General features: G+C 44.5%; 1 protein-coding gene across 1 annotated transcript in view; it reads left to right on the top strand.

Annotated features, from left to right (window-relative positions):
• The window catches only part of Myh11 (myosin heavy chain 11), a 101354-nt gene that overhangs the window by 18613 nt on the left and 61280 nt on the right, over window positions 1-21461 (top strand). The window contains exons 3-4 of the mRNA XM_028858400.2: window positions 1834-1990; window positions 21137-21164. Of these exons, the coding sequence (XP_028714233.1) occupies window positions 1834-1990; window positions 21137-21164 (185 nt within the window). The remainder of the gene's footprint in view (window positions 1-1833; window positions 1991-21136; window positions 21165-21461) is intronic.

Raw genomic sequence — 21461 nt, 5'->3', positions numbered from 1 at the left:
GAGGCTGAAGAGGACAAAACAGGAGGTCGGGTGTGTAGGGGTAACTGCAGGGGGCCTTTTCAGGTCAGAGAATGACCTGGGAGACACCAGGAAGATCGCCCACCTAGCCAGAGGCTGTCCTGGCTTCTGCTGACCTCCAAAGATGCCTCTGCCTTCTGACTGGTCCAGCTGCAGCCCACATGCTGCTTTCTGCCTCCCTCTCTGCCTCTGAGCCTTCAGTCTCCTGATCTGGATTGCCTTCACTGTCCTTCAAGACCCAGCACCCCAGGAATTCCCATGGTCACCCCAGCACTCCTCAGAGCTTCTCTAATTTCTTGGTTGGTGTGAGTCTCCTGTCACTGTTCCACTCTCTCCTGGCCTTGGGGAGGGACAGACACTGCGGAGTTATTAAGCTTGGGCCTTTGGGGCCACCATAGCCCCAGTAGTCCTTCCTTTTTCCTCACCAATCCTGCAGCTGTGAGGAGCAGCAGGTATGATCTTGCTTTTGATTTTTTGTTATTTTATTTCTCACATTTATTCCTTGTCATTTCACCACCATCTTTTCTTTTTTAAAGATAAGATCCCATGTAGCCCAGTTTGGCCTCAAAATTGCTTTATAGTTGAGGATGACTTTGAACTCCTGATGCTCTGAATACTGGGATTACAGATGTGCACCACCACACGTGGTTTATGTGGCACTGGGGATAAAAGCCAGGGTTCCTTGCATTCTAGGCAAGCACTCTACTCACTGCCACACACTCAGCCTGTTCCCTTTCACCTTTGAACGTGCTGTAGTATGTACCTCCTCCCTACTGTGGGTTAGCACCCTATATATTTCAGTGGCACTTCTGGTTTGTAATATGTGTCTCTCACTTGTCATCATTTACATCCCTAAATTATTAAATTACTTCTAAGCATCGACCACATTGTCCCCTTCTGTATAAGGTTAGGACAGTCCTACTGTCCACACACACTCCCTTCTCCACAGGCTTTTGTGGTTAGATATTTCTTCACTGTTTTTATTATAAATTAAAAGCCACTGTCATTAATATTCTTTGTTTTGTTTCATTGTTTGAGACAGAGTTTCTCTATGTAGCCCTGGCTCTCCTGGAACTTATTCTGTAGCTCAGGCTGGCCTTGAACTCAGAGATCCATCTGCCTCTGCCTCCCAAGTGCTGGGATTGAAGGCACACTCCACCACTGTCCATTGGTATTCTTAAGTAGCATTCTATATTTTAATCATAGCCCGATTAAAAAATAAAGATGAGATACATGAAGAAGGAATTTTGGGAGAGCTGGGAAGATGGCTTAGTTGGTAAGGTGCTTGCTGCTGGAGCAGAAGGACCTGAGTTCCCAGCACGTATGGAAAAAGCTGGGTGTGGTTAGCCACATTCCTGCCACCCTGATGCTGGGGAGGCAGAGACAGGGATCCCTGGGTCTTATTGTTAACCAGCCTAATCAAATTGGTAAGTTCCAGGTTCAGTGAGAGATACCATCTTAAACAATAAAAAGGTGAATATTAGAGAAGATGCCCCATGTTGACTTGTGGCTTCCACATGTCTGCACACACGTGCATGTGTACCCCACACAATAACATATACACACAGACATATAAGTTAAGTTCCTGAGGCTTAGTGAGGTAGAGTGGTGGGTTGGGAACCCAGAGCTGGTTAAGACTCAACCACAGATGGCCTGGGAATCCAATCTTGCTTTTTTCTTCCTTTACCACAAGGCTCCTGCTGAGCTGCTGAGGATCCTAAGTTTCCCCACTGCAGCATGAGGCTGCTGATTGTGGGTGTGGGAGCTCTCTCACCCATCCAAATGTCCAGAACTGAGCCTAGCTCTCTTTTGCAGACCTACTCGGGCCTCTTCTGTGTGGTGATCAACCCCTACAAGCACCTACCCATCTACTCAGAGAAGATTGTGGACATGTACAAGGGCAAGAAGAGGCATGAGATGCCACCCCACATCTATGCCATCGCTGACACAGCCTACAGAAGCATGCTACAAGGTGAGCCTGCCAGGCCTGAGAGCCACCTCAGGGCTCAGCCTCAGTCCCCACCCCCACCTGCTTGAGTCCCCATCAGGAATGTGGAGTTTGGCAGGCAATGCCTTGACTAAAAAAGGACAAAAGCAAAAGGAACATCAGTCTGCAGCAAGGAGGGGTAGGGAACCCAGGGCTTGAGCAAATACGGGCATTGCCCTCTCTGGCTTTTGCCATCCCTGTGACTATTACAGGGTGCTGCTGGTCCAGCCAGCAGCCAGAGAGGAAGAAGCTGGGGACAGGCTGTGGATAAGTGCATAGACCTGGGTTGCCACCTGCCAGTCCATCCCTGGGGTTGTGGTCATATGTCTTCTCCTCCTCAGACTCAATTTCCTTGTATGTGAAAGGGGATAATAGTCTCTATATCACTTCTGGGAGCCTTGCTGTGCTGGCTTTGCCAGTGGAGGACCTTTGCACACACACTCTAAATTCAGGTTGTGATTCCTTTATCTGAAATGTTCGGGACCAGAGCCATTGTAGATTTGGAACTTTTTTTTTTCCAGATTTAGGAATATTTTCATATATGCATGATGAGAATTTGTGGGGCTGGAACTCAAGTCTAAAAAACAATATTCATTCATGTTTCATCCCTACTTTATATAGTTTCAAAGTAATTTTTGACAATATTTTAAATAATTTGTGCATGAAGTAACACTTTGTCAAATGGAATTTTCCCTTCGTGACTTCATGTTTGGACTAAAGTTTCAGATTTGGGGTTTTTGGGTTTGGGATTCTCAACCCAGTTGACACTATTTTGAATCAGTGTTTCTAAGGAGGCAAAGTTTGAGACTGTCTTAGGCTACACAGTGTTTGAGGTCAGCCAGGGCTACAAAATGAGATCCTGTCTCAAAGTTAATCAGTCAATCAATGCATCCATCCAAACAAAGAGGTCTGTGCCTCACCTCCTAGGGCTGACATGAGAGTTAAATGAACTATTAGATCTTACATCCAAACAAGTTTGGTACTTGATCAACAAAAGCCCTTTCTAAGCATGAGACACTACAGGTCAAACATCCCTAATTCCAAAATCCACAATCTAAAATGCTCCAAGATCTGGGATAATTTCATTGCAAATTCTAGGAAGTGCAAGTTCTAGGCCATGAAATTTTGTTTATGAGCAAAGTTATTTGAAATCACATGGGTCAGGTATAATGGTGTGAGAGATCACTGTTACAGCAGTGGGAGGTAGGGCAGGCAGAGCTCTGTGACTTTCAGGCCATCCTGATCAATATATAGAGCTGCAGGACATCCAGGACTACATAGAGAGATCCTGTCTACAAACAAGCAAACAAATACCACGTGAAATGGCCTTCAGATGAGCTGCAGAGACAGCTCGGCACTTAAGAACACTTCCTGCTCTTCCAGAGAACTTGAGTTTGGTTCCCAAGACCAGGTCAGGCATCTCACAAATTCTTGTAGCTCTAGCTCTAAGGGATTCAACATCCTTCTGGTATCTATGAGCATCTACATTCATATGGACATCACCACCACCCCCTCCACACACATGATTAAAAAAATAAAATCTTTAATATATGAGACTTGGCTACCTCATGATGAATCTGCAAATATTCTCAAATCTGAACACACTAGACCTAAGTCTTTCATATATAGGATGCTAGGAGTGATTCATGGACAGGACAACAATATGAAGAACACTGGTGCAGGTTAATAGCTATGAGACCACAGTTAACACAAGCAGGTGCAGCAAACAGGTAAGAGCCACATGGAACCCGCACACTTACGTCCCTCCACGGGGCAGTGAGCTCAAAGGGGCACAGGTCTGAGTTGAGGATTGAGAAGAGCTCTGATGGCAATCCCTGACAGCAGGAATCCACGTGTGCCTAGAAGTGCCACCAACAGTTTGCCAGACCTCAGGCTTAATACGAACTTCCTCTGTCCAGACATGAGCCTGCCATTCCCCCAAAGACCAGCAGGGGGAGCCCTGCAAGGTAGGTCAGGATGACGCTTTCCAAAGTGGGGAAACCCCCACTAGGTTTTGGAGTTAGAATTCGATCTGTGTTATATTTTTGTATTTGTGGTTCCCTGTATGAAAGTGTACTTGGAAAGCAGCTCAAACATCTCTTTCGTGAGCTGTACAGAGCTCTGGTGTTCGTATCATTCATTGGTCATGCTTTTGGTCGAAAGTGACTCAACTAAATTGAGTGGCTTAGCCATGCAGGTTTATGCATCACATAATAAGAAGCTGCAGGTCGATGGTCTCAGGGCTGTTCGATTCAGCGGCTCTAATGCAGGCTTCTTTTTTTTTTTTTTTTTTTTGGCATTTTGTTGGTTTCTTCCTTATGATCACATGATGGCAGCTATAGATCCAGGCATGACTTTTTTTTTTTTTTTTTTTTTTTTTGGTTTTTTGAGACAGGCTGTCCTGGAACTTGCTTTGTAGACCAGGCTAGTCTCATATTCACAGAGATCTGCCTGCCTCTGCCTCTGCCTCCTGAATGCTGGGATTAAAGGTGTGAGCGTCATGCCCGGCAAGGCATGACATTTTTATATGATGATATCTGTAGACTCCGGTGGGGTTCAGGTCCCAAAGAAGAGGTATGGAGTCAGCGAGGGGAAGGAGGAGACTGACACAATCTGAGGGTGAATCAGAATGGCTACTCGTTTATTATTAGTTGCACAGTAGTTGAGCCACAGCAAGACTGAAAGCAGACTCGATGTATTACAGCACTTTTTTTTCCTGAGACAAAAGCGGTAAGTTCAGCAAGAATCTAAATGCCTATTGTTCTCAACTCCACTAGGCGTCCTCTTACATCAATGGAAGGGCCACAGTTTCCTTCTCCCAGAGCTACCGAGAATGATTGCTTTTAGAAAGCAGAACTTTCCTCAAGGCTCTGAGGTACCCTATTCAAATGCCTGTCCTTGGGAAAAAGACTTCTTCTGGGGACCAGACACTCCACTACAATTTTGAGGGGATGTGGACTGATTTTTCAAGACAGGGTTTCTCTGTGTGTAGCCCTGACTGTCCTGGCCTCGAACTCATGGAGACCTGCCTGCCTCTGCCTCTAGAGTGCTGGGATAAAGTCATGCGCCACCATGCCCAGCCCATGCCATTATGTTTTAAGAGCAACTTTCATTCCTCAAGGGGCATGATGCAGGGGTTGCACCATGTAGCATAATAAGCACTGAGCTGTTCCCTAAATGTGATCCTTTGTACCTTAGTCTTACTCTATGGGCCTGTTACCTCATATGCTCCCCAAAGGGAAGGTCCAGATGTCCTACTCTCTCCCCATTATACCGTACCATTCTGATTCCTCTACACTTATTAACTGAACTCTTGCCCTTGATGGCCTCAAGCTCTGGATCTGGATTATATGCTTTTCATTCTTGGGGTCAGGTGTGCCCAGTTAGTAAATTTTTAACTTTTCTGTTCTTGGGTTTCCTGTGTGCAGAGTCATCATGCTATATGGTTCCACAGTGGTGGGGATTTTTTCCAAAGAATTATTTTGTTTAAAGAGGCTGCCATTTTGTACATTTTCATCCTTCAAAGTTTGCACAAAATTTCCCAAAGGAAGAGGCATAAAGCAGTGAGAATTATTAAAAATGAAAGTAAAAGGGTGCTGGAGAATTGTGACCTGAAATTTGTCAAGGAGCAATGGTTGCCATGTGGTCCCCCAGATATCGAAAGCATGAAAGAAGAGGACAGTTGCACATGCGTGTGTGTGTGTGTGTGTGTGTGTGTGTGTGTGTGTGTGTGTGTGTGTGTGTAGGCAGGCCAGAGGACAACTTTGAGCGACATCCCTCAGGTGCCACCCAGGTTTCCTTTGAGACAGGCCTGGAACTCACCATTTAGGGTAGGTTGGCTGGTCAGTGAGCTCCAGAGATCTGTTTGTCTGTGTATCTCAGTGCTAGCTTTAATCACTGTCTTACTCCAAATCTCCTCCTCCCTCCCATAATAAGGAGGGCCTTATGTGCATGCCAGCCGTTCTGCCTGGCAAAAGGCACTGGATTATTCATGACTGGTTGAGATCACATCTGACTCTTTTCTGGGGTTTAGGGAGGTCCATGAAACATGTTTTCTTTGAATAATAGAAGAAATAAAAATTAATTAGTAGAGGAGAATCGGGTACTGATGGAGGGAAACATTATTATAGTACTCTGCAATTTTAAAAAATTCATTAAAGTGGGGCCTGAAGAAATTGTTCATCACTTTTGAGCACTTGCTGCTCTTGGTGAGGATCCAAGTTCAGCTCCTCGTATCCATGTCACACAGCTCACAATCAGGGGATCTGACGCTCTCTTCTGGCCTCCATGGACACCAATGTAGAAGTAACCATCTTAGTAAATAAGAACACAGAGCCAATGCAAAGATAAAAGCCCAAGAGGTCAGAGCTACGCTGGGCAGTGGTGGCGCATGCCTTTAATCCCAGCACTCGGGAGGCAGAGCCAGGCGGATCTCTGTGAGTTCGAGGCCAGCCTGGGCTACCAAGTGAGTTCCAGGAAAGGCGCAAAGCTACACAGAGAAACCCTGTCTCGAAAAACCAAAAAAAAAAAAAAGAGGTCAGAGCTAAGAGCCTTACCCTTCACTGCTGCAGCTATCCTCTTCAGCCAAGAGACCTACTTCCTGTGTGTTTGTCTTTATATAGACTTTCTGTTCTGCCTTCTCATTGGTTGTAAACCCAACCACATGACCTCCTCGTCACTGCCTGTCTGTACAGACCTCCAGGTCTTCCATGGTTGGTATTGAGATTAAAGGCGTGTGTCTCCATGCTGGCTGTATCCTTGAACACACAGAGATCTGCCTAGCTCTGCCTCCCAAGAGCTGGGATTAAAGGCGTGTGCCACCAACACCCAGCTCTGCTATGGCTTGCTATTAGCTCTGACCCCCAGGCAACTTTATTTATTAACATACAAATAAAATCACATTTCAGTACAAATAAATTATCACCATACACCTATACTCAGATGCACAAACCTACATAAATATACACATAAATTAAAAATAAAATAAGTCTTTAAAGTACTGGGCCTGGTGACACAGGCCTGTAATCTCAATTATTTGGAAGGCTGAGGCAGGAGGATCATAAGTTCAGGGCCTGTCTAGGCTACAGAGAACTTTTAAGGCCAGTTGGGCAACTTAGTGAGGTCCTGTCTCAAATGAAAAGTGAAAAGTGGGCTGGAGGTGTAGCTCAGTGCTAAGAGTACTAGCCTGGCACTGGTAAGGTAAGGTCTGGGTTCAGTCTTCAGTGCCACACCCCAATACATACTCACAGTTAATTGATTAGTAACAGTCGTTCATTTTGGCCATATCTGAACTATCATCCATAAGAACTTATATTTTTTAAATTTAGTGTTGTGTTTGTGTGTATGTGTGAGCATACCACAGCACACATGTGTAGGTGAGAGAACAATTGTTCTTTCCCTCCACTATGGGTTCTGGGGATTGAACTCAGGTCAGCAGGCTTGTGTGGCAAGCAGCTTTACCCACTGAGTCATTTCCCTGGTCCACAAAAGAATTTAAAAGAATCTTTAACAAATATCATGGAGAAAATCATAAGCTTGGGAAGAATTCTATTCATATACTTAATGTCTCTTTCACCAATGTGGGATGTCATGTTGATAGAGGATGGATCAGCTAAATCTCTTTCTGAATCTTCAGGGAAGACTAGCCATATCAATGAAGCTAGGTTTGACTGAGCAACCTAGCCTCAATGAAAAAGGTGGAAGAGTGATAAGATTCCTGGCATTAACCTCAGGCCTCCATTCATGTGTACATACACACACACATGTGTGCCCATCTTCAAACAAGCATTCATACACACAGGAAAATACTTATCTTATGTATGTGCATATGCAAATGAGGTCATATTCCATTTTTTTTTTTTTTAATTTCCCTGTGCCTGTTGGTTTGTTTGGGGAAAGATAGTATGTCTAAGTTCAGAAGGCCACCCAGCTTTGACTCTTAGCTTACCTCCATAGAGACAGTTATGGATTCCAGTTTTTTAGACATTCTTGGGATATTTTTTGTTGTTGTTGATTTTGTTTGTTTGTGTGTGTGTGTGTAAGAGCACACATGCTGAATTTCTCCCCACTATTTTCCCTGTAAAGAATCACATATACCCTTGTCTAGTATACATTTTACTAGAATGTTCTGTGTTTGTACATATAGGGATTTCTTACTATCTTTTTAAAAATCAGTTTCTGTTTTCATTAAAAACATACAGGTTGATGATTTAGCATCAAACAATTCCTCAAATCTGGTGAAGGACATTAGCCCTGCCCCTTCTCCACAGGTATTTATATGTCTTTAAATAATGACTATATTGCCAGCACGGCACCCATTCTTCATCACCTTTTTATCTCTTGGCTGTGAGAGATCAGGATCTAACTCGTCCATCCTTAGAGCTGTACCTGTCGTTTCATCCCAGCGGCCTTGCTTTATCTCATGGACTCTACTACAGCTTGCCTTCATTTCAGTGCACTCAGCCTTCAGGTCTGAACTTACTAGGATTAGATAGACACTATGTAGCAGTTATGTTACTGAGGTACTGTAATGATCTTCAATGCTCAGGTCTGCACTGTCCCATGATTTACTTTTTCTTTGTGATTTATTCTTTTCCCTAGAGTTAGTACTTAACCTTTTCCTCCACCCCAAGTCTGATTTTTCTAGGTACTGAATCACAAGCCCTGCCCCAAATTCTTCTTCTCAAATGTGTTAGCCTCTGTAAGCAGAAGTTTCTGCCCCAACAGCAACTCCCAAATAATTGACTTTCGGGCTTAATATTACTTATAAATGATCTGCTGGTAGCTCAGGTTTATTACTAACTAGCTCTTACACTTAAATTAACCCATAATTCTTATCTATGTTTAGTCACATGGCTTGGTACCATTTCTCAGTATGACATTCTCATCTTGCTTCCTCTGCATCTGGCTGGTGACTTCTGACTCCTCTCTTCGTGTTCCCATCATCTTTAGTTTGGTTTCCCACCTATACTTCCTGCCTGGCTACTGACCAATCATTTAATTAAACCAGTTCAAGTGGCAAATCTTTACAGTGTACAAGAGGATTATGCCACAGCATTTCCCCCTTTTTGTCTAATTAAAAAAGGAAGGTTTTTGCTGGGTAGTGGTGGCACACGCCTTTAATCCCAGCACTTGGAAGGCAGAGGCAGGCAGATCTCTGTGAGTTCAAGGCCAGCCTGGTCTTCAGAGTGAGTTCCAGGACAGGCTCTAATGTTCTATTCATGCACTTAATGTCTCTTTCACCAATGTGGGATGTTGGTAGAGGATGGTATGGCTCCAGTATGACCTCCCCTCCCCCCATGAACCTGCTGTCTTGTGGCATCAGTCAGCTGGCTGACACTTTCTTTACTTACTAATGGCAGAAGTGAAGCCCTATAGCCCCAGCTACCACCTCAGTGCCTCCAGGGTCAGGCTGGGGTCACCTGGTTAACACATAAGCACTGTGCATTTGGTATATGGCCACTAAGTTTCTGAGGGACCAGAAACTTCTGAGACCCATGAGTTCTGTTCTGAGTTAGCACAGTGACTGTCATAATAACAGTTCATTTGCTGATGCCTGGTATGTGGTAGCCATTCAGTATCTGTCAAGTGACTATTAGAGTGGGTTTTTCTTTTCTTTTTTCTTTGGATATGAGCAGAGGAAGTGTAGAAGGGCTGTTGGGGACTGGTGAGAGCTCAGATGCTGTAGTTCATGATACTCCTTCCTCAAAGGAAGCCAAGCTCCTTAAGAGGGAAGAGCAAATGGAATAAACATTAAAAATAGAGTTTAGGGGACACTAAGGAGATGGCTTACAGCAGTTAAAGTGCTTGCTATGCAGCTAAAGGGACCAAAGTGAATGTCAGGGGGCATGGCAGGCCTTCTGTAATTCCAGCCCCAGAAGATAGAGTCTAAAGTTTTGTACTTTATTTACTTTCTATTATAACTAAGGAAAACTATAATTATAACTATTTAGTCTTCAACTTCATCAAAGACCCCAGAAGGGTGAAATGTTACCTAATGACAGGGACCTCAAGCTGCCTGGACAGCCACCCAAGGTTCCTCTGCAACACTGGGGCATCATCTTCGGCCTACAGGTCTAGCATATGTGACAGACTTTTCTTTGAAGCAGGATTTTTGAAGGACTGTCCTTTCTTGTCTTGGAAAAGTTTGGCAGTCACTTTTTTTGTATCCTGCTTGTCCAATTTGGACAGCATACTGTCAGCAGTAGAGGTAAGGGTGGCTTCTTGCCCAGTGGCTAACTTTTGCTACAAAGAAGTAAACTCCACATGGAGTGTCTTCAATGCCCATCATCTTCTCTGAATTAGATTTGTGCTTCCAGGAGTAGACATGTCTCACTGTCATGAAAAGCCTTAGGTTATTAAAATATTTTAAATGCCATATTCCATAGGTCTTTGAAGTGTTTGAAGATTACCTATCTATCTAAAATATATCTTTGTATACCTAGAAAACCTAACATGACTATAAGTTTGACAATTATAGATGACTATTAATCTGTATTTCTTAATGATACATTACATTTTTAAGTGAGTTGCATAAATATAATATCTTAAACAAAGTAGAAATATGCAAATAACAAAATTAACTTTAAGTTCATATCAATAAACTAAAATTCATGCCAATGTAAGAATAATTGGTTTTTGTATTAAAGTAGATTCAATAAGTTACCTTTATCCTATTATTTCTATATCCCCCTTTTTCTTTTCAGAACAAGATCCTTGAATCTAATCTCCTTTGTTTAGCATTTTTCCTGACCATTATCTATAACAACTTGTAACCAACTCCCTTTAAACAATAATAAATATCCATAACCCATTTTTTGGTGGGGGGGAATGTGGGCATAATTCTCTAGACTACTTCCTGTTGATTGGGAGTACTGGTACTCTTTGGGGGGACCCTGAGAAAATTCAAGATTATGGTCAAGTCCTAACTGGAGAATTCTGTGAGGCTGGATTATCTCAGCCAGCAGCCTCGAAACTGTTCTGGATGCATAACTCAGAAGAAACTTCATCAGAGGCACTCTGAAGTGTTGGATCATCTGGGCCATTTGTTCCCATCAGAGATTTTTCAGGGGGTCTTCCTTGATCAAACCTGATTTTTCTTAATCCAAAATGAATCCAAAGCCTCTCATTTCCTGTGGAAACAAAAGCATAACCTCTTCTCCAAAATAATGTATCTTTTGACTTAAATTTTGAAGTCAAGGCATTTTCAAAATATATAGGTTGGATTAATACAGCAACATTTATAATCAAATGTCTCTTAGCAGCTGTTGCTCCTTCCTCAGCTGCCAAACAATTCAAAGGCAACACAATAACATACAATATTCAGATTCTCTGCGTATTTTCCATTTTTACATGGCTTTTCTTTTTTTTTTTTCTTTTTTGGTTTTTCGAGACAGGGTTTCTCTGTGTAGCTTTGCACCTTTCCTGGAACTCACTTGGTAGCCCAGGCTGGCCTCAAATTCACAGAGATCTGCCTGGCTCTGCCTCCCGAGTGCTGGGATTAAAGGCATGCGCCACCACCGCCCAGCTACATGGCTTTTCAAAATATTACTTTACTCCCTTTTCAAGGACTTTATATTTTTTTAGAGTTTTTTTTTAAAGATTTATTTATTTATCATGTATACAGTGTTCTGCCTATATGTCTGCCTGCAGGCCAGAAGAGGGTACCAGATACAGATCTTATTATGGATGGTTGTGAGCCACCATGTGGTTGCTGGGAATTGAACTCAGGACCTCTGGAAAAGCAGCCAGTGTTCTTAACCGCTCCAAAGTAAGAAATCCAGGCATCTGAAATCTGGTAGCTAGAAAGTCATACAGTTCCCTCAGTAGGGCAGCTCTGTTGTGGCCTAGGCAGCTGTCTGGTCTGGATTCTAACATTTGTTGTTGTTTCTGTGGGCTTCTCTTTTTTCCTTTCCAGTATTGGGCTTCAAACCTGGGTCTTGTGCATGCTAGTCCAGCATTCTGTCCCTGAACTACATCCCAGCTCAATGGGAATGGTTGTTTCCTGCTTTTTATATGCAAGGAGTCTTCTCAATCTTTTATCAGAAACCTGGAGGCAGACAGGACTCACTTAGGAGCTTTAAAATTCAGTCCTGAAATATTATGGTCCATGTACCATAATTTTACCCTAAATAAAAGCAAAATTAAAATTTAAAGTGACATATACCTTGCTGATCTTGAGGAAACAGCAAAATTTCCCTTGTGTGTGTGTATGCATACATGAGTGTGTAAGTGTGTGTGTCTGTGTCTGTACATGTCCCCTGACCATACATGCATGGCTTATTGGTCATCCAACACTATTGTCAACCCCCTTTTAGAGATAAGAATTGAGATTCAGAGAAGTGAAGAACTTTCCAAAGATCAGATAGTGTCAGACTGTCTTGAACTTGTTGCCTGTGACCCCTAGTACCCCTAGAGTTTGCCTGATCCAATAGTGGAACTGAGCTGTCCTTGGCCCCCCGCCCAGGAAAGGCCTTTTGTCCCTGTGGGTCTTGCTTCTTATCTGGGTGTTGAAGGCTGAACACTTGGGAACCAGAGTTGGACTCAGCAAATTACAGGCGGAGTGTGAGATGGTGCACTAAGTCTTCTGATAGGACCCTGTGGGTCATCACCAGGGTCCCTGGGGTGAACAGTAGGGGAGGTGTGAAAGGCAGATAAGATTTAACTCTAACCTGATGGTAGAGGCCTTAGGAGGTGGAAAGCTGGCTTTGTGTCATCACAAGTGCCTTGTTCTCACCTCATCAGCACCAAGAGGACCCTGTCAGTGATGAAAAAGAAAGCAGCTGGGACTCTTAGCTTAGCCCTCTCCAAGCCTAAGCTAAGGCTGGGCAGTGGGCAGGAAGCAGGTCTTTCTGTTCTATGGTTGGTATGCCTTAGGGGAACTGGCCCATGCCTACCTGATCCCCACAGGCTGGTCTGTAGATAAGGGGAGAAGAGAACAGACACTATCAAACCTGGGCCTGGAGACCTGATAGGAGCCTCTGCATTTGATAATTTTTAGGGGGTTTCACATGACAAAAGATTTGCCTTAGAATTGAGAGTGAAACCTGGTGACTTTTCTTTCTTCAAGGTCATGTAGATGATGTGTCAAAGAGAAAACTGGGCCCAGAGGCAAAGGGACTAGAATAGGCCATAGGTCTTTGTTGCTATTTGTTTTTGCTTTGGTTTTAAAGATTTTTTAAAATGTGTATAGGCATTTTACCTGAGGGTTTATCTGTGCAACATATTGCATGCCTGGTATTCACTAAATCCAGAAAAAGGCACCAGATCCCTGAAACTGGAATTACAGAGAGTTGTAAGCCTCCATGTGCTGGGAACTGAACCCAGTTTCTCTGCAAGAGCAACCAGTGCACTTAACCATCGAGCCATCTCTCCAGAACTATTTTTATTTTCAAGACACAGTCTAGCTATAAGACTTTCATGACAATCATCATCTGCCTCAGGCTCCTTCCTCAGCCTCTTGCTAGGATTATAGACATATAGGAGCACGCCCATTTGGGGTTTTAGGTCTTAATCTGTCCAGTCTACTATAACAAAATGCCATTATAAACAACAGAAATTTACTCCCTGAAGTTCTGGAAACTGGAAGCCCAGATGAAGGCTTATTACAGGATTCTGGCAAGGGCCCATTTCCTGTTCAGTCTGGTGAAGGCCTATTTCTTGTTCAAAGATGGTGTCCCTGCTGCTGTGTCCAAGGGGAAATAAACTCCCTTGATTTTTGTTTTGTTTTGTTTTTGTTTTTATAAAGACACCAATCCCATCAGTGACCTATCACCTCCAAGGGCCCCACTTCACCTTAAGGTGGAGATTTGCGGGGAGACACAAATGTTCCAGTTTTGGCATCTTCTAATTAAAAAAGGGGTTGACCATGGCCATGTTACTCTAACCTCCTGATTCAGAGTCATTACTGTCCATAGACACTGCTCTGGGTTGCTAGCTTCAGTCATTCTTCATTCATTCACCCACTCATACATGCATTCATGACAGAGTCACACTATGTAGCCCAGAATGACCTGGAATGTGAAATCCCCCTGCCCTACCTAGCCTCTCAAGGTCTAGAATTACAGACATCTGTTTTCAATGATGAAAATAGGGGACTGGGAGGTAGCTCAGTTGGTAAAGTAGGGACCTGTGCAAAGTGAGAACACAATGTGAAAAAGTTGAGTGTGAGAGCTTATAATACCAGAGCTAGAGACGTGCAAACAGGAGGATTTGTGCCTAGCCTGATCAGTGAACTCCTTGGGAGGGTTTGTGAGAGACCTTGAGAGAGCCAGCACTTGAGGTTCAACTCTGGCCTCCACATACATGTGTGTACATATAAGCATGTACAACTGTGCTAATGACAAGTCAATACAGCACTCACGGTTCTGAGCTGTGTGATGGGTAGCTTCAAGGCTTTCTCAATCTAGTCTCATAGAGTAGCTTTTTGTGCTCCTGAAAAGTCTGGGTTTGGATCTGTTTTCCCCATGAAGAAACAGCTGTGCAGCACAGAGGCCACTAGATAGGGAGCGCCTAGTGTCAGGCTGTTTGACTCAAAGTTGGTACCCTACAAACATGTCTCCAAGACAGGAAGCAGTTGTGCCTCTGCTTCCAGGAAGGTTTGTGACTATGCTCAGTTCTGCCTAGTCTGGACTGGCTAGTGCAATGGGGTACAGTGCCTCTAGTTGATTGAGGCTCTGGGCATAGTTGCTCCTCACTTATTTAGCTGTTCCATAAACAAATAATTACAAATTGTTGACTTTATCCATCCACTCCTCCATTCGTCTGTCCATCCCTCCATCCATCTATCCATCCCTCCATCCTTCCTTCCTTCCTTCCCTCACCTCTGTTCACCCTTGGTCTCTTGAGACAGGCTCTCACTGTAATTCAAGTTGACATTGAATGCAGTATGTAGCTCAGGTTAGCCTCCTGGGTGAGTTAAAGGTGATAAGAAGGCACTGCTCACTAGAGGCTGGTAAGTACAGCACCAGAGAGCTAGCAAGATCAGGTTCTGGTAAGGAACTGTCTCAGCACCTTTTAGCCACAGCCTCATGTGGCTGAAGGGACTGCCTCACTCTTTGGAGTTTCTTGGGTGTGGGCATATGTCCCATTTGTGAGGGTAGACTTAGTGACTAGGTTTCCCCATATAAGTGGAGATGTGAATATCCACCAATCTTTGGTGCCCATGGGTTCTTATAGAGACAGGAGGCAGTCAAGACTCTTAAAATTAAGAATAAATAGTAAATTCTGAGTTGGAGAAGCAGGCTTGCCTAGGGGAGTAGCTTTGAGGTATCCATACTGGTATGTTGAATCATGTTTCTCATCCAGGGAGCATAAGAAGTATGTGGTCTCCCAGCTGATTGTCTCAGCAGGATTGACTGAGGGCCTAACATATGCCACAGCCCTCCCACACACACAGTCTGGTTCAGGGGCATCAGTTAAGTAGTCTCACAGGGCAGAGAAGGGAGGTTCAGAAGCTGAAGGATGCTACCCTGGGGCCTGTCTCCTAAACTAGGAGACAGTAGATGTCTCCTGGGAGGTGGCCATTAATACTTGAGGTGGGAGAGGCTCCTAGGGCTGGAGGAAGGAGAAGGGGGTAGATAAGAAAGAGCTGAGCCCCCAGAGGCCATCAGAGTCCCCGGTCCCAGGTACCCCTCAATGGTCCAGTTCTAAGGGTAAGAAAATGCTTCCCTGGGCCCAGTGCAAACCTATCTGAGTCTACCAGAGAGAATGCAGAAGAGGGGAGGGGCCAGGTCCTCAGCAACAGGAGCGGCGGGGATGGTGGTGGGGTGGGTGTGTCAAGGCTGTAGAATCCATCTCTCTGTGGCTCAGTGTCTTTGTTGTCTGCTCCAGGTGGTCTGAACATCACTCTGAGCCATGCCTGAACCTTAGCTGTCAGCTGCCCTGGTGTCAAAGGAGACTCGGGATGACAAGTTTGTACTAGCTTCACAGAGTGTGTAAAAATCTTCTGGAAGCCAACTTCTTGGGAGATCTGAACTAGGGAGTCACATTCTTTGGGCTTGCAGTCCCCTCCCTCTCTCATATCTACAGCTGGCTGGTACAAGAAGAAGGAAGAGAGGCATGGAGCCTGGGATGCTTTCCCAGCTCCACTCGGCTTTCTCCTTTTATGGATAGCCTGCACGCCTCAGCCTCAGCAGCCAGTCAACAAGAACTCCAGCTGGGGATCAACTGAAATAGCCAGTCTGTGAGACTCTGGATTGCTGGCCACCTCCAGGGAGTCCTGGCCTGCTATGCCTGCCTCAGTGGGGGTGATCCGAGGCCTATTATCCCACTCCCCACAAGCACATCCCAAGACTCAGACATCCAAAGACAAGCCCCCAGGCCAGGTAGGAAGAGTAGACCTGGGCAGATTAGTGATGGGGGTGAGGTCCCAGGACCCAGAGCCTTCAGCTAGAAGCTGAGTCACAGCAGGGCTGTCATTGTTCATGGGAACTGCTTTGGTCAGGCCAGGGATACTATGCCCACCCCTACCTGACCCCCCTCCCTCCTGCACACATATCCTTGACATAGTTCAGTTATGAACACAGCCTGGAAGGCTTCTTGTCGTTCTGGGAAGCCACAGAGGTATCCTGAGGTCTGTGCACTGGTAAATGTCCTGGTTATAAGTGTGACTACAGCCCTCAATCATTTCTTTGCCCATTTGGCTCCTCTCTAAGTCAGTGTTCTGACTGCAACAACTCCTATAAAACAAAGCATTTGACTGGGACCTTGCTTATAGTTTAGTCCATGATCATCATGGTGGGAAGCAGACAGGCATGGTGCTGGAGCAGTAGCTGGGAGTTTTACATCCCGATCTGCAGGCACAGAGAGACACTCACCCTGGTATGGGCTTTTGAAACCTCAAATCGCCCCTCCCAATACACCTCCTCCAACAAAACTACACCTCCTCCAATCAGGCCACAACTCCTCCAGTCAGGCCATACCCACTCAAAAAAGGTCACACCTCCTAATCCTTCCCAAACAGTTCTACTAACTGGTGATTAAACATTCAAATATTTGAGTCTATGGGAGCCATTTCCATTAAATCACCACAACTCCCACACTGTGCCATCAGCGCCATCAACTATGTAGAAGCAAGGAACAGTGGCTCTTGTTGGCTTGTGTTTCCAGGGCCTGGTATACAGCAGAACTTAGACGTGGCATAAGTCAAGTGTAGTGGTAGTGCCAGAAATCCCAGCTCCCAGGATGTAAAAGCAGGAAGATTGTGAGTTTGAGGTCAGCCTGGGCTACATAACTGTCTCAAAAATAAAAAAATAAAAAAATTAAAAAAAAATGAGGGAGCAAAAAATTAATTGTGTTTTTTAAAAGCTTTATTCTGATAAAATGTACCTAGCATAAGTAAATCAATTTTAAATATGCAAGTCACACGGGGCTGTGGTGGTGTGTGCCTTTAATCCTAGCACTTTGGGGACAGAGGCAGGTGGATCTCTGTGAATTTGAGGTCAGCCTGGTCTACAGAGTGAGTTCCAAGATAGCCAGGCATACACACAGAGAAACTCTGTCTCAAAAAACCAAATAGATAAATAAATATGCAAGTCACAAGTCATTAGTGAGTTGTTACAGGATATGGAGCTGTCAATGTAACTTCATTAAAATTTGTTATCCTCCCTCCAAATCTTGTACTCATTGAGGTCACTCCACATTCTCACCCAGCCCCAGGCAATTAGTCAAGTTTGCCTGTTATGGACAAGTAAGGTGAATGGAAACTTTTGATTAGTCACATTCTGGGACCAGCTTTTTTTGCTTGGTGTAGCCTTTTTAAGATTCACAACTGCTGTAGCAGGTGTCAGCCCTTTTCCTTTCCATGGATGAATAATAGCTCATTGAGTGAATATACCACATTTTTTTAAATCCATTCATCAGGTGATGGATATTTTCTTTCCTTCCTCTTTGAGGTGAATGTAAATATAATGCTACACAGTCCTTTGTTTGTTTGTTTTTTACCAACTTGAGAAAGAAAATAAGAACAACACTGTATGCCATATACGTTCTTCCAAATGTACTGAAAATCTAACAGGTTAAATAATGATCATGGGAAGGTTAGTTGCTACAATAGATAGAATCTTTGGTCAAAGGGAGCCAGAGAGAATATGAAGCCTTTGCAGAATTAGAAAAAGACACCTCTTTCTCAAGATGCTTTTCTTCAATCTGCAAGCCAGTTGTTTTCATGAACATACAAATCTCCAACAATCTCCCCTTATAGTTAGACAGTGTGAAATTTGTACCACTGTCCAGGGCAGCTCTGCAGGTGAGGTGTACAGTAAACAGATCCCTGTCTCAGCCATAGAGAAGTGTGGAGGCAGAGATAATATTATGGAGGTACTGACTTTCAGGTAATATTTCAAAAGCTGAAAATAAGTACTCAAATAAAAACTTCTCTGTGAAAATCTACAGCAGTACAATTCACAGTAGCCCAAAGGTAGAAACAACCCAAATTTCCATCCATGGATGAATAAAATGTAGTCTATTATATAATGAAGTATTACTTGGCTGTGAACAGGATAAAGTAGTAATATATAGTACAAATCAGATAACCCTCCCAAACATGAAAGAAGCCAGGCATGAGAGGAAGTGCTGTGTGTCTCTACCTGTGTGAAATACCCAGAGCCAGTGAACACAGATACAGACTAAGCATGTGGGTTACCAAGGGTGAGTGGGAATGGCTGATTGATGATAATGGCCTAATGGGTATAGGGTTTTATTTGGGAGTAACAGAATGTTCTGGAACTAGATAGAGGTGGTACTCATGTGATGTTATGAATATCCTAAGTACCCAAAGTTACTTGTTTTGAGCTGGCTCATGTCCTGTGAATTTCACAGTCATGATTAACAGAAGGACCTGAGTAGACAAGGAGATGTGTGGTGGGGCAGAAGGTCTTGTTCTACCTTCTAAAAAATTTATGAATTACATTTATTGATTTTGTATATGTGCACAGGCATGTGTGGAGGTCAAAGGACAACTTGTGGGAGTCAGTTCTCTACTTCTACCATGTGGACCCCAAGGTTACTTAGGTCTTCAGGTTTGGCCACAGGCACCTTTACCCACTGAGCCATCTTACTATCCCCTCCCTGGCTCTCTCAAAGACTGGGCTCAGAGAGGAAACAGAATGCCCCAGCCATGGAAAGTTCAGGCAAGCTCCCTGGGGTCAGTTCAACAGCTGACCCAAAGAAGCACTTCTTTTGCCCAGAGCTGTGCTTCCCACGCTTGTGTTTCCTATGGGAACATCCTGGGCCAGAGAGCTGCCAGTGGCCCACAGCACAAAGACTGCTCCTCCTTCTGGGAGGCCGAGGAGCCTCTGACCCTATAAATCTCTCCTGCTCAGGGCCTAGCTCTTGCCAGGTTGCTGAGAAAGCCTGGCTCCTCAGGTCAGATGGAAGAAGCCCATGGTCTGCCAATACTTAAGATCTTCCTTAAAATAATGTCGGTCAGGGCTGGCTGGGGACACAGCTCAGAGAGCAAAGTGCCTGCCTAATGTGCATGAGACTGCCATCCCCAGTGCTGCACGAATGGTGAGTGCTGGAGACCTGGAATCACAGAATCGAGGAAATAGAGACAAGGGATCAGACATTCAAAGTCATCCTAGGCTACATAGTGAATTTGAGGCTAACCTGGGCTACATGAGACCCTGTCAGGTCATCAGGCTATAGAGACATTCTTGCTGCCTGGGTTCTAGCCACAGGGAACTGGTTCCTCCAGCCCTCACCTCAATTAGAGTATGATGGGCTTCCTTCCTTTCTTCCTTCCTTACTTTCTTTATTATTTCTTCTCTTTTCCTCCCTTTCTTACTCCTCCCCCTCCCTCCCCCTCTTTTTCTTTCTTTTCTTTCTTTCCTTCCTTCATTCCTTTCTTTTTCTTTCTCTTTCTTTCTTTTTTTCTTTCTTTCTTTCTTTCTTTCTTTCTTTCTTTCTTTCTTTCTTTCTTTCTTTCTTTCTTTCTTTCTTTCTTTCTTTCAAGATAGGTCTCACAATGTAGCCCTGGCTGGCCTGGCCTGGTACTCACTACATAGCCAAGGATGGCTTTGAATTCCTGATTTCCTGCTCCCATTATCCATCTATCCATCCTCCTCTCTGTCCTCTGATCTGTTCATCTGTCTGCCTATTTATCTATGATCCATTCAAAACAGATAACAGGGCACTCAACCATCTGGCTGGCATTGGAGGTCCCTAACCAAGTGAAGACTCTAAGTCAGATGATCCAGTCAGCTCAGCTCTGGGTACAATCTTAACTCTCCCCTGGGCACAAAAGGAACCATTCCAAGACTTCTGTCTTATTAGGGTTGCTATTGCTGTGATGAAACATCATGACCAAAACAATGTGGGAGGAAAGTATTTATTTGCTTATGCTTCCACATCACTGAAGTAAGTCAGGGCAGGAACCTGGAGGCAGGAGCTGATGCAGCCATGGAAAGGTGCTGCTTACTGGCTCACTCTTCATATCTTGCTCAGCCTACATTCTTATAGAACCCAGGACCACCAGCCCAGGAATGGCACCACCCAGAATGGGCTGGGCCCTCTCACATTAATTAAGAAAATGCCTTATAACCAGATCTTATAGAGGCATTTCTTCAGTTGAGGTTCCCTCCTTTCAGATGGCTCTAGCTTATGTTGAGTTGACATACTAATAGCTATCATAGCTTTCTAGGATGGCAGGGGTAACATGGGGACAGATGTAAAGGAACCTGCATTGCCCCCCCCCACAAGGAGAGAAATGAATGCTGGTGCTCACAACCCAGGGCCGTCCACCACAACACTTCACAGCTGATGGAGCTGATACAGCAAGCTAAAACACTTATCCTAGGCCTCAGAGCAGAGACCTATGGTCATAAGGATACCTGGCCAAGCTGAATCCCCCAGTCTATAACCTAATCAGGATAGGGGAGGCTCTGGGTCCCCCAGAACTGGTGTGGCTGGGGGTCTGTGGCCTCCTAGGTGACCAGGCTCAAGCCTCTTTCAAGGACCACCCCAGGAACTCTGGCTGTCCTCATGGGTTCACTTTGGCCCCTTGTGTTCTGGGCATCCAGTACAAATGGCCCTTGGCCACCTCCAGTCTTGCCAACATGTGAGAGCTTGAGTCATGTCCAGACCCTTAGATTCAGGGCTTGATCTAATTCACACTGTTTTCTCTGTTTGCAGATCGCGAAGACCAGTCCATTCTGTGCACGTAAGTGAAGCTGTTCTTCCTTTGTTGTTTACTGAAGACAAAGATCACCAGGGTGGGATCTTTGATGTGCTCACAGTTGAATTGCCCAGTTCTGCTCTGTCACGGGGCTCATGTAGTGGAAACCAGTATTTTCAAATGCTTAAGGATGCCTGGTATCGTTCTATTTTTAATTACACTTCATATATTTATTGTGCATGTGGGGGAGTGCACAAGTGTCATGGTGCATGTAGAGGTCAGAGGACAACTTTTAGGAGTCATTTCTCTCCAACCATGTGAGTCCTAGGGATCAAACACAAG

The sequence above is a fragment of the Peromyscus leucopus genome, chromosome 8b (genome assembly GCF_004664715.2).
Source record: "Peromyscus leucopus breed LL Stock chromosome 8b, UCI_PerLeu_2.1, whole genome shotgun sequence".
NCBI classification, from domain to species: Eukaryota; Metazoa; Chordata; class Mammalia; order Rodentia; family Cricetidae; genus Peromyscus; species Peromyscus leucopus.
The sequence above is the reverse complement of the archived record's forward strand: the minus strand, read 5'-3'. Positions and strand labels throughout refer to the sequence as shown.